The sequence below is a fragment of the Acanthochromis polyacanthus genome, chromosome 20 (assembly GCF_021347895.1).
Source record: "Acanthochromis polyacanthus isolate Apoly-LR-REF ecotype Palm Island chromosome 20, KAUST_Apoly_ChrSc, whole genome shotgun sequence".
In the NCBI taxonomy this organism is placed as follows: domain Eukaryota; kingdom Metazoa; phylum Chordata; class Actinopteri; family Pomacentridae; genus Acanthochromis; species Acanthochromis polyacanthus.
The window spans coordinates 25,900,018-25,917,356 of NC_067132.1; the positions used below are offsets into that span (position 1 = coordinate 25,900,018).

A 17,339-nucleotide genomic window follows, 5' to 3' on the forward strand; every position below is an offset into this window, starting at 1 on the left:
AACAATGTATCTGTGTTGCTTCACAGATGGAGGTAGAGCACATAAAGAAGAGCCTGTCCAAATGAAGCATCCTTACTGTCATACTCTGATCACCACATCGGAGGCCATCATTTTAAAAACATTCTTACTGTTGGCCGAGACACTTCAGCCAAAACAAAAGTTTGTGCCAAATGATCGTCACGATCAGCAACAGTTCAGCACCATGGAGTCAGCCACCTCCCCCCCCCCCCCCCCCCCCCCCCCGACGCCGCCTTATCCTGTGTTTACGTCTTTATTTTTTCTTCTAAAGAAGCTTCTCTCTTCAGTTTACTGCTTTCTTTTTCGGAGCTTGCTATGCCACTGGTACTGACTGACCGCGGCCCGTCGCTGTGTGTTGCCACGGTTTCAGAACGATGACACGGAGCCAAGGCTGCAGCGGGCGACCTCATCACTGGTACTTTATGTTTCTGAGTGTGAAGGAAACTTTGACTTCCGTAGCCCGGTCGGTTCAGACGACCTCTGTGCTGTTCTGCGTCCACTCTGCGGCCTTCACCTCTTATCTGTGTGTGTGTGTGTGTGTGTGTGTGTGTGTGTGTGTGCTTGTTTGTTTTCCATCCATGTGGGGACTGTAGGTGTAGATGTTGAAAATAGGGACATTTTAACATATTAGCTGCATTAACGCTGCAGGAACTTTCCCAGGAACTAATGCTTTGTTCAGACAGCAAATCAGAGGCATCAGCAACTACGTAGCTGCGCTGGTGATGCATTAGGTTCCTTCCAGCAGGAAGTGTTGCCAGCAGACCTTTTTTTGGTGTCTGTCTACAGACTTTTGTCCACAGCAGTCAGCTAGTAGCAGCACTGATTCTGCTCAACATATTCATCACTTTTGATGTGAGTTTCATGTTTCAAGACATAAAGTGGCCAAACATCCGTACTTAGACACATCTGTAGAAATCGGATTGGAATCAAATTTGAAGTCACCTCAAAGTGTAAATAACTTGGATCTGGTACAGGATGTCAGGTTTTTTTTTTACGTTGCTTTGACTTTCTAAAATCAGCTTGCTGAAAAACGAGATGCGAGAACCTGGTTTCCACTGTAGGAATCAGTGTCTCAACAAAGATCCCAAGAGATAGTTTTTCTCACCAAAAAGTCCATACTTCAACGGGTAGTCATCTCAACAGTATTTGGGAACTTTCAGGTCAGAATTTTATTTTCCACAATTTTTAAATAGCCACTGTTAAAAACCTGCAACTGCAAACAAGTCAATCCTAGTATTTGTTCTCTATGCTTCAACACATTGTGGAGCTGTGGATAAAAATTCTGACAGCAGGACAAATGTCAGAGTCCAGGCTTTAAGCACTTTTTTGTGTTGTCATGCTCAAAAAATTACATAGGAAACATTTTGTGCTTTTTTTAATTTGTCCAGTCTTTATGGAACTGTAGTGGAAACAAAAGAGGTGAAGGAAACTTTAGTTTCTTGGAAAGTTCTTGGACATTGCGGTATAAATGCGGCTGTAGTTGTTGTATTAGCTGGATCCTGGCTTCTTCAGCAGGATTAGAGGGGACATATCATGCACATTTCTGGGTCTATATTAATATTATGGGCTCTACTTGCACAACTGTGTTATTTATCTGAGATTTGCCCTTTCAGCTCCTGTCATCAAGAGCCTCTTCCCAATGAGCACACTCGGTTCTGACAAAAACAGTAACAGTCTGATTGCAATTCTTTTCTTTGTTTTTTTTTTTTTTTTTTAGTTTTTGCTGAAGATGTCAACGTCTTAACTACATTTTTACGTGTTGAAGCTTGAAAAGTTAGTTGACGACACTAACAACCCACTAAGCAACAAATGCTACAGAATCTGTGGCTGTTTGTGGGCTTTTGTGAAAAATCTGATGTCACTTTTATGAGGAAATGGACATAACATTGCAAATGAACTGTTGCAGGGAGAATTTTCGTACACATTCCCTTCAAGTTTTGTAAATTTTATCATGTATAATGAAGTAACAGTATACATATGACGGTAAATCACAAACAGCATGATATGTCTCCTTCAAAATTAGGATTCGGTCTTAGGGTAAAGATTACAATCGAAACTCCAACTGTGCTCAATGTTTCTAAGGTACACTGCAGGCGGGTGATTCTGAAGCATCAGCCATTTTCAGAAGCACTAGTACTGGAATGTACAGTTTTTCGCTAACCTTAAACATGGCTTTTTATTGTTTGAATCTACAGTCAGATATCACACCTCTGGGAGGGTTAAACTGGCAAGCACATAGGAATTTTCTGTAACAGCATAATGAAAAAACATTGTTGACATGATGAGTACTGACACTTAAGGTGCTACTTAAAGAAGTGGACGTACATCTGGGGAAAAACATGTCTGCAGGTGCTTAGCTTAGCTTAACATAAAGACTGCTGCTGTGTGCAATAGCAACAAATTCACAGGATACCTTGTTTGTTTCTCTATAAGGTGTAAAATTTACAATTTGGGGTTTTGCAACAATACTTTAGCACATAACCCCTGTGCAGATTATACAAATAAGGTATACTGTGAGGTCTGAAAGTTATGTAAACACAGAGAAAGCACAGAAAATCTGATAAACATGACCGATTATCAGATAATTATGAGATCTGTGCCTGTTTTGAATCATATGATGATTCATAGGCAAGTTCTAAAGGGTTCTAATTCTTGCCCTATTTGCATATTGGACATTTTATAATATTTGCTAGGTCTCTTATCTTTTATCAAAAATGATGAAATAGATTATATTTTTCTTTTGTGAATGACAGTCGCTTGTTACTTTTGGACACAGCCAGGCTACCTGTTTCCCTCAGTTTCCAGTCTTTATGCTAAGCTAAGCTAACTATCTCCAGGCTCCCAGCTTCACTTTTCCTGTTCAAACATGAGATCTTCTCACGTAATTCTCATCATGGATGCAAAAATAGCACATTTCCATAAATGGCAAGTTATTTCTTTAACAAAACAGAAAACTACCCAGTGATATGTGACTGAAGAAAAGTATTCGCCATTGCACAGACACACTTGTATGATGTTTATCAAGTCAATGCCTTCTGTACAACAACCTCATTATTCTTTGTTTGCTTTTGCACTTTTGCTCCATGACTCCGTAAAGCTAACCAAGCTGTTGTGCTGGCCGCATCACAACCCTAAAACTCAAACCATCGTCCACGTACAGGTGATTACGGACAGGGCTCGAGGAATGTAGTCAATGAAAGGTCCTCACAGGTAAAAAGAAAGATTAAAATGTGTGTGTGCATGTGAGTGTATGTGTGGCAGCATGTACGGCTGTTTGCCTCCCTTCCTTATATGTGCACAGAATCTATGGCAACCCGTCACTGTGGCCTTCCTGTTTTTGATTCCAGATCTTTGTTTTCGTTTCTTTTCTTTTCTTGCTGTCTTTCGTATGACAACGAGGAAACTGCTACAACTGAGGCTACAAGTTGTTTTCTTGACTTGGTCCTTTCTCTCCAGGATAGTGATAAATATATATACTTTTATATTTCAGTGTAATAAAGATGCTATTATGTACTGTATGTGTATGCTCCTGTGTGATTGAGATCGCTCAAAATCTTAGTGAACAAGAAGAAAAGTTCTAATCTGCCCATATAATTTGATAAACTTCAAATCTGTTCAGAATTTGCACCCACCATGGTATAATATAACGTATGATTGGTCCTGAATATGACTTTGAAAAGGACCTTAATTGATTTTGACTCCTGTTTTGAAAATTGCTTAAGTATTTTCTGTGCTAAGTAATTATCATCACACTTTATTTGCCTTTGTTCCCCCACTTCAGTTAGACCAAACGCATATTTAAGCAGATTCATGTCCATCAACCAAGTTAAAACCACTAATTTAAAAACAGAAGCTGGAGAGTCAACCATAATTAAGGTGACAAGATTTTGACATCAAATTATATATATATATATATATATTTTTTTTTTTTATTTATTTATTTTTTTTTAAAGTTAATGTTTTCAAACTTCTTGTTCTACTGCAACTTTGATGATGCTAACTAGCTAACATTAGCTAGCCAATGCTGCTAACGGCTACCTGCCGGCAAGTTCGCGAACGTCAGCTCCTATATTATGCAGGCTAACTGGGCAAACGATGGTAGAGTATCAAGTTTATTCACTTTTTAACTGACTATGTTCATGTCCATTCATTTTAGTGATATTTCTCTTTAAAGGTTGTCCTAGCTAATTACCATAAGGTAAGTTAAGCACTTTTACACACCTTAACTTAAAGTGGGTTTGGTGTAGGGCTGAGCGATAAAGCAGGAAGATTTATCGCAACAAAATGTGTCAATTCAGTTATTATTGCTAATCATTACTTTTAATAATCTGTTTTTTATACAGTCGGGGGAAAATATTTTGAAATTGCCCACCTTCCCTTGAAGTGTAGCACTTTAGCCTATTTTTCAATGCAGTAATGAAAAGTAAATCCCATGTATACACAAATATGATAAAGAAATGATCTCTACTTAATAAACTTTATTTAAAGAAAGAAAGTAAAACCCAGAGATGATGCACTGGACTGAGGTTGAGGATTTCAGGTGGACTGGGGACCACACACTGGCTTGTCTGTACCCTAATGATAATTATTAACCACGCCTGACGGGTGCGTCGGCAGGCGGTATCTGGCTGGGTAAGTATGTATGTATGTGGCTATGTCCGGTCTGATATCTCTGCAACTGCTGAAGTCAGGATAATCAAACTTGGCACTGAAGATCAGTCTAAGGTCCCCTGCTCAGTTGTGGAGTTACAGGTCAGCAGATCAAGTAGGAAGGGAGATGCATACGATGATCAAAATTGATACATATTGCACCATTTGTATAGGGAGGACAGGGTTTTCGCCAGTAGAGGGCGTGGTTCTGCCCTCTACTGAGGGCTCCTTGAGTTGTCTTTATTTTCAGGAGTAAACAAACACACCACTGATAATGAACAGGTTTTAAGAAGAATGTGACCTAATTGAGTGAGTATAATGAATAACAAATACACAAAAATGTTTAAATCTGATTTGTGGCTTTCCCTTAAAATCATGTCAGCCAGTAAAGGGTAACTTTGGCTTGTCTGTACTTGTCAGAAACGCTGCATACAAGGGGGATCATTTGGATTTGGCATCTGTGCGCACAGAAGTCCCCATGTCTTTTCTGATTCCTAAGGTTGAATGGATGTGAAAGAAACATGAAGTCACCAAACAGGTTCTGGGAAGACAACATTTAAATGGAGATTAGTGGAGAGAGAATTCCACCCTTGTTTACTACAGTTGAGATTAATGGCCGACAAGAGGAGTAGTCTTTATTATAAAAGATGTGCACTGGCCTGTACAAAAGTAAGATTGTCTTGTCTAAAACATGACAGGAAACCACCAACTTTGCCACAAAGCAATCATGGAGTTTATATGTATTAACGGAGAAGTTGTGTAGTAGTTTTAGTCTTATATCTTAAACTTCATGAGCTTGTGCTACATCAAGATGTTCAAAAACAGGGACGCTGTGTGGCAAGTATTTACCATGGAATGCAAAAACATGATTATCTTCCACAGTCAGCTTTCAAGCAGATATTCAACAGATATTTCAACAACATATTAATGAAACTAGCTGCAGAAAAGTGAATAAAAATAAGCTACAATGTCCAGAGTACCAATCTGCCAGGGGACTTTTGTGTTTTTGTCCTCCCTGTCATTATCTAAACGATGCGCTATCTGATAAAGGTAAAACGGAGCTAAAAGAGAGTGAATATTGGGTACAAACTTCAAATAAGTGATATGGTTGCTGCATAATTTCTGGCATATAAACAAGCAACTGACAACTTCATCGTATCACGTTGCACATTTTGTTTTCTGCGGCCAAAATTCAGTTAAGACAGGATTAAACGGACATTATTATGAGAAATGCGAAGATTATTTGCGGCCTATAGCTTTTGTGGTGCACCTTGAATGAAGTCTGAATCGTTTTTTTTTTTTGCAGTTTTACCTCATTTGCTTGAGAGAAGCTGCAATGATGAACAGTCTAGTCCTGCTACTGCTCTATCTGTGAGATTTGGAATATATTTGGAATATAAAAGTAGATAAATTAAGATGAATAACATGACACAATTACTGTAGTATTCCACTTGTTGAGTGTTACATAAACATCACAATAAAGGCAAAGTGGTTCTTCCCTGTTGGTACTCCAGGAAGGACCACTGAGTGTCTGATGAGCCTCAGTCCCTCAGTCTGGGTGTGAAAGATGACCTCTGGCAGTCACTGCAGTCCAGTTTTAACACGTGGAACCAGTGCGTAATGGAGCATTCTCATCCATAACGCCGAGAACTTCATTCTCTGCGAGATCAGTGTGCAAACTGCGAAATGTCCCTTTTACTGGGGCTTTATTTTAAATCTGAAAGCTTTATATTTCGAAATAAGTGACGACTTCTGCTTTTAGAGCGATAAAATCTTGGTTTTGGACAATTACGCATGAGGAAGAGAATAAATCACACCAGCCCTCTGTTTCTTATCTTGCTGTAGACAACATAACTGAGAATAACTTGGCTGTTGCGCGCAGAGAGTAGGGAAGGGGGCCACAAGGACAGTCAGTTATATATTTAGACATCTGCAGACATGGAGATAACATTTCAGACTTGGAGCAGGACCTGAGCTGATCGGCCAGAATTCGCGCTGAGAGACTTTGGAGCCCTAAAACGTGTTAATTTAACTTCTGGATGCACCAACATGACCTCCTCTCTCTCGGTGATCTAGTCGGATCCAGTCTGGGTGAAGCGGGCTTCGTGGTGCGAGATAATCGGCAGATGATGGGAGTTAATGAGGCGGAGATGCGGGAGGACAAACCCAGACGCGCTGCTCTCCAGCGACGACAGGTGCGCCACGAGTGAGCGAGAGGAGGACGAGACGGAGGAGCAGCCAGAATAAAGAGGGTGGAGAGGCGGACAGCGAGCGGAGAGGGAAGGAGATAAATACAGCAGAGACGCTTCCCAGGTTTGCGCTATGGAAACGGGGCAGAGCGCGCAGGTCGCCGACATGGGAGGAGAGCACTCGGCCGGGGTGTGCTTACTGGAGCGGGACCGAGAGAGGGGCGACGTGTCCAGCCCCAGTCCTCCGGCCAAGCAGCGCTCCCTGCGGGTCGTATATGTCCTGAACGACGGGCTGAAGTCTGTGATGGCGAGCAGCCCGGAGTCCGGAGCTCTGCAGTGTCTGCAGAGAGCCTGCGACTCGGAGAGCGCCCTGCTCACCACCGTCACGTTTGGGAGACTGGACTTTGGAGAGACGTCGGTGCTGGACAGTTTCTACGACGCAGGTGAGTTTGAGTTGAGCTGAAAGGTCACAAAATAGTCAATGTTGGGAAGTTTAGCTGCACACAAAGTTGCTTCAACGTGTTGAAACAGCCACAGTCACATGGCGTTGAAACAGAACTGTCTCCTGAGCAAAGCAGCTTGAATGTCTCCATGCCAGGTTTTATGAGCAGCCATGGCGTTTTTTATGGAGAGCAGTTACCTTATCCCAGAGCATTGTCATAAAAAGTTTAATCATCATGCATATTTACTTGCAACATAGATCTGCTAGTGTATTCCTTCTCCAACTTAAAGAAATCTATTACAAATCAGAGACAGCCTAAAATATCACCTGATAAACACTGCATTTATTAGCAAAATCTGATTAATGAAGTGTTTCCAGGTGAAATGCAGGTTATCTAGACCACACAGTTAATTATTTATGATAGCATATGTCTGTAAGCAACGTTTCAATTTGAGATAAACTGTGATCTCTTGGGATCATACAATGTACTGCAGCTGGATAGAGACAATAAATAGAAACGATACAATGAAAAAAGATATAATAAAGACTGTGTCCACCTTTTAAATGTAAAGATATGTGCAACACAAAGTATGCATTCAGGGAATAAAGCCATGATGACAAACATAAGTGAGTAATTTAAAAGACCATGATTCAAAGGATTAACAAAGTACACACCAAACAAACTACAACAACAAACATGCATTCTGATTAAAAGATTGGAAAAAGTTTAAGGGAAGTAAAGAAATTTAAAGCATACAGTGTTTATCTGTTAACTCTTTTGTTGGACTTTTTGCCGTGCTGTAATATTGTCATTATTTTCTTTACAAATACACGAGCGTAGCTGCTAGTAACAGCAAAAGACAACAAACTAACACTCAGGTTGACTTCTCTGTGGGTGACCTGTTGTTGCTAAATTGACTTTAAATGGGGAAATTTTGAAGCTCTTTGTTAAAAACGGATGTATTCAGGTCAAAGTGTTTTCATAGTGTGAGCTGAGATGTGGTTTTTCCACTGCGGTTTACAAACACAGACTATATTCAGGTTAACAGCACAGTTAGCAAAGATTTTCAGGAAATTGCTGCTAAATGCTGCCGTTACCATGGTTACTGCACAACTCTCCAACAGGAAGGAAGCAAGAAGCCTGAAACGCAGAGGTCAGCCCAGCAGTTAGACTCACATATAAACATTTAAACCTACAGAAAAACATGTTTGCTCTCAAATATTTATTATTAAAGCTAACTAATCACTGAATGTCCCTTTTGTCTTGATAGAAACGTGTATATCTCTATCTGTTATTGTAATTCCAGCTGTGGTGACACCATGTAAGTGCACATGTGTGTTTACAGGATGCAGTTTACTGGATGATGGAAGAAGAATTAGGACCCTTATGTAGAAATACTAATAAAAAAAGAGTAAAAATACTCCATGTCCAGTAAATATCCCCACTCAGAATCTTCCCCAGCACAGAAGCAGTATCAGAAAATGGACTTAAGGTAACAAAAATATGAGTAAAAGTGTGTAAAAATGCATCAGTACAGAGAATATTTTTGTTAATTCTAATGTAGCACAGTTTAGGGAACATTTTACCCTTATAGGTGGATGATAACACAACTTTTAACTACTTTATATTCAGTACAGTTTATACTTTAGTTCCAAACCTGAAAATATATATACTATGGTTCAAAGGTTTGGGCTCACCCAGACAATTTCATGTTTTTCATGTAAACTGACGCTTTCATTCATGTGCTAACATAACTGCTACAAGGGTTTTCTAATCATCAATTAGCCTTTCCACACTGTTAGCTAACAAAATGTAGCATTAGAACACAGGAGTGATGGTTGATGGAAATGTTCCTCTGTACCCCTATGGAGATATTCCATTAAAAATCAGCTGTTTCCAGCTAGAATAGTCATTTACCACATTAGCAAGGTCTACACTGTATTTCTGATTCATTTAATGTTGTCTTCATGAAAGAAAACTGCTTTTCTTTCAAAAATAAGGACATTTCTAAGTGACCCCAAACCTTTGAACAGTAGTGTATCAAAAGACTATTTTCTGTTATTTTGCCTTTTTCAAAACCACTTAATTTTGTCCTTTCTTTAAAATATTTGTTTGTAAATCCACAGTCAAGTAGTTAGGCCCCTACTAGTTGTATAACTTGAACAGCAAATCACCCTTTTTACAGTAAATTCACAGTAATTTGTTATGAAATTGCAGCTGTTTATTGTGATTTGACAGTCAGCGATGCCATCAAATTATAATAAAATAGCACTATTGTGTTGTAGATTACTGTTAATATTTCCCTCTGTGCTTGAGTGAGATTGAGCTGCTTCACAAAGAGTTGTGACACCGTTTCCTTTTATTTATTCAGAGGACACAGTGTGAGGGTGTTGGATTAAAGAGAAAGAGCAGACAGCTTAAATTCTCATTTCGTTGTTGGCTCACAGCCTTGTTGCTGAAAAACATGAAGCCTTTACTGGTCCAGTGTCACTGCTGGGAATGCTGAACAATGTCTGGCCGCAGGAAGTGATTTCTATCAGCACATGGCATGTTTAGGACTGTTTACATTCCTTGTGTGCTGTTTGGTTTTCATCCCTATTGTTCAGTGTGAGCAGAGATTTAACATTCTAGCATGCGCTGTAAAAAGGGAAATGTTTGACAAATCAAAGAATTATACTACCGGTCAAAAGTTTGTGGATGCCCAAATTTCTTCAACAGTGCAAAGGATAAAATATAAAGCTTTACTGGCTCAGTTTAAAATTTTACTGCTAATAAATGACCTTAATAAAGCCTATAGAGACCATTGCTATTTATGTTTCAGTCTTTACACTGCATTATCCATTAAAATAATCTCTTATTTTTCTCTTTTCTATGATTTTATCCATACATTATGTGGCTCTGGATAGAAACTGTGTAAAATTAACTAATTAATTGCAATCCAGTAGAGCCCTAAAAGGTTTAGTGATGACCTCTGCCTTCTTCAGTGCTCTGTACTATGTATAATTTCAATTATTTGAAATTCTAATCTATATTTATTTCCTCACTGCTGTTATTAATGACATAATGACTTCCAGTAATACTACCTAGAACAGTGTGACCCTATGTAACCCCACAGTCTTTATTTGCTTAGAATTAAATGGTTTCCTCTGTTTCTTTGCTAGTTTTCTAGTCACGGGTTTCACCATTCTGTATTCATCATGTAAAGCTGACAGGTTTTTACTGTAGTGAAAGCAGAGCTGCTCTTTAAAGCCTTGAATCTTCAGCTATTAATACCGGACCGTGACGTTGTCCACACCTCTGCTGCAGACGATATGGATTCAGTTACACAAACGCACTGGCCAGTAGGCAGAATGCAGTAAATGAAGCCAAGAAACACGACAAAATCTGAGAGCTAAACCTTATCTGGCCTCAGTCTGGTCGCATTCAAGGTTTGTAGTAAACAGTGACAGAAACACGCTGATGTTTTCATGCTAATGCGTGATGGTGAAATAATTCCCTTATGGATATTCATTTCTAGGGTTTTGTTGCTGCACAGTGAGCAGAACTCCACCAGAGATGTTTGATTCATGCGCTGTGCAACGCAAAAGTATGGTTCTTCTTGTCTGGATCTTTGCCCGTTCTTGTTCTGGTTACACAGGTTCACAGCGTTGCATGTTTGCTGTGCTGGGGGCATTTACGCTAAGCACTGCTGGTTGAAACATGCAATTCATAAAAAAAAGCACTGTCAGCTCAGAGGAAGAAGGCTCTACCCATTCTTTAGGAAAACTGTTGAGTCACTGTTTTCTGCTTCTTCTACCAGCTATAAAGGTTATGCTAACAGTGCTGCTGTGGTCCACATGCATAATAATTATTATTTACAATATTATTTGGTATTTTTAAAAATATTTTCAAACCTTCTTTTCTCCTAGTTTTTTTAGATTTGGTCTCAGGACAAGTAAATTTACACAACAACTGCATGTTTTAGTATTTTGTAGATGGATTATTTGAAATTTGATGGGCGGGACGTAAAAAGTCCTCCAATTCTGGATTGAAGATTCTTGCACATCGTGATGTTTTGGTATCTCGCAAGTGAGGAGCTTGAAAAGGCGCATTTATCAGCACAACATTTTGGTACTAAACCATTTATCAGGCCACAAAAATGGGGGGAAAAAGCAAGTGAGGTGTTCCATCAGTATTTTTCTTGTTTTAACCTCTCTTAACAACTTTCACTTCCCCATATTTAGTAGAATTTGGTCATAGTGACGCTCATAAGCAGATGGATTTCAACATGAACTTGAATCTTATCCGAATTTCACTTCTGCAAACAGTTTTTTCTTTCTGTTAAAATTTGTGCTTCGAGGCACATTTCTACGTTGTCATCACCATCACTTCCTCCCTCCAGACATCGCGGTTGTGGACATGAGCGACGTGTTTCGCCAGCCCTCCCTGTTTTACCACCTGGGCGTGAGGGAGAGCTTCGACATGGCCAACAACGTCATCCTGTACCACGACACCGACCCCGACACCGCCCAGTCCCTGAAGGTAGCACCACTCTCCCTGCAGTGTAACCCAGAGTTCATGGTTACCATTCCCCCATGCCTCCATCGAACAAAGTGATCCACAAAGTTATTTCTAGACTTGTGTGTGTGTGTGCGTGCGTGTGTTCAGCACTGTGAGGCCTGCCAGCTGTTTAATCCTGTAAAACCCACTGTTGCAAAAATACTTCAGTTATATTTTATTAAATTATTATTTTCTAGTATTTATGTGTATATATATGTGTGTGTGTGTGTGTGTGTGTGTACAAATATAGAAAAAAATTAGCAAAATACATAAAACTAAATAATATATATTACATTTTATATATTTTTAGATATATTTGCAGAAACATATATATCATTTAAAATGAGAAAAATAATAATGTATAATATATAATTTATTTGGTAAAATACTTAAAAATAATGTGTGTATATATAACTAAATATAGAAAATAAAATGCTAAATGTACTATTTTTATTTATATTTTATATATATATTTTACAGAAAAATATATAATTATGAGCAAAAACAAATACATATAATTTATTTACTAAACAATAATTTATACATAACAAAAAATAATACATATTATATTTTATATCTGTTTGTATATATTTCACTAAATAAATTACGTATGTATGTATATATACATATATATATATATATATATAGTTTATTTCTTCAATTTTATTTATTTATTGTACTAAACAAAATTAATTACATACATACTTAAATTAATTTTTTAAATTTTCTTTATTTTTTTGCTCATTTTTTTCCATATTTAGGTCTTATAGGGTTAAAGCAGGTGAGGATACACTTTGTCGTTCTGCCATGCTGCCTTCAAACACATTCTCTTTGTTTTCTCTCCGTGCAGGACATGGTGGCGCAGAAAAACACAGTAAGTTTCCACGTGTGTGTTTGTGTGTGCACTTCACAGTGATTTATGCGTGCACACTACCTCCTTCTATTCCTGGAATAATATTCGTGGCATCTCATGCAGAAAAGCATGCAGGAATGCACATAGACATGCTCTCTCTCTCTCTCTCTCTCTCTCTCTATATATATATATATATATATATATCATATACATAGCCTCACATGTGCTCAAACATGCACGGCAGGCTCCTGAAATACAAACCTGGCTTTTAAGCAGCTACTTTTCATAGAAACTTGAGTTTAATATCCAGTTTGTGTGCTTTCCGTTTGTGTACATGTGTGTTTGTGGAGTAGGCCGCTCGTCCTCCAGCGGTAGGCTTTCCCTGGGTTCAGTTGCCTCCAGAGTACAGAGGCTCTGGATTGCGCAATAAAGTAGGTACCAGGCTTGCACCAAAGCATGCTGGGAGATTTCCTGCTCATACTAAAACAAAAAAAAACATGGAGGTGAGGCTGGAAAACAAAGACCTTCCCATGGGTTGCTGGTTGTGTGATTAACACATTACATCCTCTAACAACTTGCAGTGCCAAAGAGGGAAAAAATGAGCTGCAGACTGGGCAAACGTACTGTAACTCACAGTTTGATCATGTTTAGCTACATTCTGCAATAATTTACAGCTAAAATAGAGCATATATCATATATTGGCAGCTTTGTAACCACAGGAGTAGGTATTGTCAGCCACGTGATGTTGATGAAAGAGTTCGTTAGAGTAGCATTGGTTTTTTTAAAGTGTGGTAATGTGAAAACAATGTAAAAAGGAGCTTAATAGTAAGTTTCAGCTCACTGTTTGGCTCTCTGGCTGCAACTTCATCAGTCATGGTGTCATTTTTGTATTTTGTTTTATGTGTAACAACATTTGTTACATGTTAGAGAGGAAGTGAACAAGTAGCATTTATCTGTTTATCTTCATCATCATGCACCTAGTATGAGTGATAGATGGCAGAAAGGAGTGAAAGCAAAGAATAAGCTGCAGAACGCCTGAAAACACAGAGGTGGAATGAGTGATAGAAGCTACAGAGTGTATTTGTGTGCATAAATTCCTGCTGTTCTGGATGTTTAACAGCCACGTGAGGTTTATTATTCCTGCTAACCTTTGCTGATGTTGTCATGATGCTGCCAGAGAATCTCTGGTGTACTGATCCTCCTCATTAATCACTCTCTAATCCCCTCTCTCTTCATCTCTCTTCCTTCTTGTCCTTCTGGTCTCCTTTAACACCTGGCGTCAGTATCCGGCTTGTGTGTTTATCTGATGTATAACGGCAGCAGATGTTTAAAATCTCCTGCAAACAGAGTCCTGCTTTCTTTAAACACTAATCTGCGTCCTCTCCCTCCGTCCTTCCAGGCATCCAGTGGTAACTACTACTTCATCCCCTACATAGTGACTCCTAACCATGAGTACATGTGCTGTGAGAGCGATGCCCAGCGGAGGGCCAGCGAGTACATGCAGCCCAGCTGGGACAACCTGCTGGGGCCGCTGTGCGTCCCGCTGACCGACCGATTCACCAGCCTGCTGAAGGACATCCACGTTACATCCTGGTAGGATGTACACTAAAACACAGACACACACAAGTACAGAAGAAAATGTTGCCTCTGTTTTATCTTTCAAGATACTGCAGTAGAGATAGAATAGAATAAAAACTTCCTCAGGGAAAGTTACAGTAGCAAGCAGAAAGAGTAATGTGAACACCAGCACAGTAGAAAAATATACAATATAGGATCATTTATGATTATAAAGATTCAAAAAGCACAATAAAGTGTTACATATACTTTGAATACATGCATCTTGTATTGCTATTTAATGGTAGCCCTTTAGCCTCACGAGGTGGATTTTTGCTTTGATTATTGATTTCTGAGAGGAAAATCAGCTTCCCTGAAATCCAAACTGCCATCATACCCTTATTCTTTCATCACCTTCCGCACATTTATGTAACCCCTTACCTCTTATCATCATCAAAATTATCTCAATCTTGCTCCTTCTCCCACGAATTTTCTTGATTTTCTTCCATGCAGTGCTTCCTTTAAGGACACCCTGCTCAACGACATCAGGAAGGCCCGAGAGAAGTACCAGGGGGAGGAGCTAGCCAAGGAGCTTTCCCGGATCAAACTCCGAATCGACAACACGGAAGTTCTAACGCAGGACATCGTCATGAACCTGCTGTTTTCCTACAGAGACATTCAGGTACAAACACTGAAAACATGGTCGTGATTTCAAGAAGCATCAGCTAAATGAAAGGAAAAATGTCAGACGGTGCAGTGTTTTTATCTGACCACCAGGATTATGATGCTATGGTGAAGCTGGTTCAGACTCTGGAGATGCTGCCAACTTGCGATCTGGCGACCCAACCTATGATCCAGTTCCACTACGCCTTCGCCCTCAACAGGTGTGAAGCAGTTGGAGGCTTTCAAACCCGTAGCCAAAACAGATTGAACATCCTTCATGGGCGAAGGAATTAGGGGACCTGTGAGATGCTCTGTTGACTTTCTTTATTCCTTTTTCTAACTCAAAAAACTTCTTGACATCATGTTTTCATTCCATTTTTTATTTACTCATTGGCTTTATTTTAAGGACAGCCTTTGTGCATTAAAGAGAGGATCTGGTAAACTTCAGAGATACTATGAGGAGCTTACAAAGAGCTATTTATGTATGAGTTTTCTACATTATTCCACCACAGAATTAGCCTAGCCGCGCTAGACCCATGCTCTGAAGGCACAAGGGTCTAGGGCCGCTCGACAGGGAGGGAGGCGGGCTAAAAGGTTGTCTTTCAAATCATTCTGCAGCGATTGGGTAGGTATACAACCAATCAGCGCAACGAATAGGCTGACGGAGTTCCTAGAGCGACGGCGGATTGTGGCTAAGTCTCATTAGCTTCCCAGCCAGCGGAACCAACTGGTATATTATGGATTTGCCATATCCCGTCGGCATAAGTCCCAATGCGTCTTTCTTCTCAATGAAACACTTCAGTGCTGTCCTTTGTTTATCTTTCAAGTTGAATTTAACTTCAAATCTTTAAGGGCTGTGGCCAAAGCCGAGTCGAAAGATAACTGTTTATTGTGCGCCGGTTGTTTCTGTCAGAATCGTCGCGCCTCTGTCGTCACTTAGTTACGCCGCCTTCTGACTCTACACTTCATGGTGATTGGTCCGGCCAGTTTTAGGAGAATCCAACCTTGAGCCTTATGGAGGGTAACTAGACCCACCCTGGCAGAGAATTAAATTTGTTGCCGTGGGTTGTCTAGCACGGTTAGGCTACCACAGAATGCCAGCAAACGGTGACTAGCAGTTACATATTTGGTCAAAGTCTACATCAAAATGTTTTTTTTGGTATACCGTGACCATTAACAGTAGCTAAACCAATGCACTCACAGACCAGAAATATACTAAATAGTGAACTATGGACTGTAACTACACAGTTTACTCAACTTTGTCACGTTTATAGAGCAGCATATGTATCTGTATGTCCAGCTATAACTACAGCAATGTAATGCTGCCAGTCACAACTCCACCAAGCAGTTAAACACCCCAGTCAATATTTCATCCTGAATCTGTACATGTGCAGGAGGAACAGTCCTGGAGACAGGGAACAGGCTCTTGGAGTGATGCTTCAGGTGTTGCAGTCCTGTGAACATCCTGCACCGGACATGTTCTGCCTCTGTGGACGAATCTACAAGGACATTTTCCTCGACTCGGACTGCAAAGACACCAAAAACAGAGACAATGCCATTCAGTGGTGAGAGCGCAGTCAAGAATAAATGGGTCTTTTCTAAATAAAATTGTTTCGTCTTGTGTATTCATCTGTTTCCCCCTCCTATCTGCAGGTACAGGAAGGGCTTTGAGCTGCAGCCAACCCTCTACTCTGGCATCAACCTGGCTGTCCTCCTCATAGTTGCTGGTCAGCAGTTTGAGAGCTCCATGGAGCTGAGAAAAATAGGTAACCTCACCCCCACACCATTTTAATGGACTCAAAAACCAGTAAAGAAGCTAAAAAAGATCAGATTTGCGCATTTTCAACATGCAACTTGCTTTTAAATGCTGCACGATGCTCACTGCATCTGCTTTATTAGTTTGTGCACAAGTTTCATCTGTTTCAGAAAATCCAAAACGTGTAAAATAAGCTCATTTTTCAGGCCAGAGAGTTTACAAAACCCTCAAACTTTTGGAGGTATTGGCAGTCCTGCACACACAAAAACATTAAGAATCTTTGGAAACAATGTTCACATTCCCTCTCCTGATCTTGTCTTTATAGGTGTGAGATTGAACAGCCTGCTGGGGCGCAAAGGTTCTCTGGAGAAAATGAATAACTACTGGGACATCGGCCAGTTCTTCACCGTCAGCATGCTGGCGAGCGACATCCCCAAAGCTACTCAGGCTGCTGAGAAACTCTTCAAACTGAAGCCGCCACTATGGTAAAGATCCCACACGACGAGAAAGTTTATTTTCTGTATTGGCAGTGCTGGTTTGTACAGAAGTGCATTACATTCAGGAGGAATAAGAGGATTTTGGAAACTTTGTCTTTGTTTTTTAACATGTCATAATTAGGAGAAAAGATTACAAGAAAACAGAAATCCCAAATCCCCATTCTTTTTATTATAATT

General features: G+C 39.8%; 2 protein-coding genes across 5 annotated transcripts in view; both read left to right on the plus strand.

The window, feature by feature from the left end:
* sh3kbp1 (SH3-domain kinase binding protein 1) overlaps positions 1-3,536 on the plus strand; it is a 50,746-nt gene extending 47,210 nt beyond the window's left edge. For all 4 annotated transcript variants that reach the window (XM_022193922.2, XM_051940654.1, XM_051940655.1 and 1 more), the window contains one exon: positions 27-3,536. In XM_022193922.2, the coding sequence (XP_022049614.1) occupies positions 27-65 (39 nt within the window). In that variant the 3' untranslated portion in view covers positions 66-3,536. The remainder of the gene's footprint in view (positions 1-26) is intronic.
* A 2,478-nt stretch (positions 3,537-6,014) lies between these two features.
* The window catches only part of map3k15 (mitogen-activated protein kinase kinase kinase 15), a 29,808-nt gene continuing 18,483 nt past the window's right edge, over positions 6,015-17,339 (plus strand). Inside the window, exons 1-9 of the mRNA XM_051940652.1 lie at positions 6,015-7,300; positions 11,682-11,821; positions 12,690-12,713; positions 14,092-14,285; positions 14,760-14,928; positions 15,024-15,130; positions 16,304-16,474; positions 16,563-16,675; positions 16,991-17,150. Coding sequence (XP_051796612.1) covers positions 6,991-7,300; positions 11,682-11,821; positions 12,690-12,713; positions 14,092-14,285; positions 14,760-14,928; positions 15,024-15,130; positions 16,304-16,474; positions 16,563-16,675; positions 16,991-17,150 — 1,388 coding nt within the window. The 5' untranslated portion in view covers positions 6,015-6,990. The remainder of the gene's footprint in view (positions 7,301-11,681; positions 11,822-12,689; positions 12,714-14,091; positions 14,286-14,759; positions 14,929-15,023; positions 15,131-16,303; positions 16,475-16,562; positions 16,676-16,990; positions 17,151-17,339) is intronic.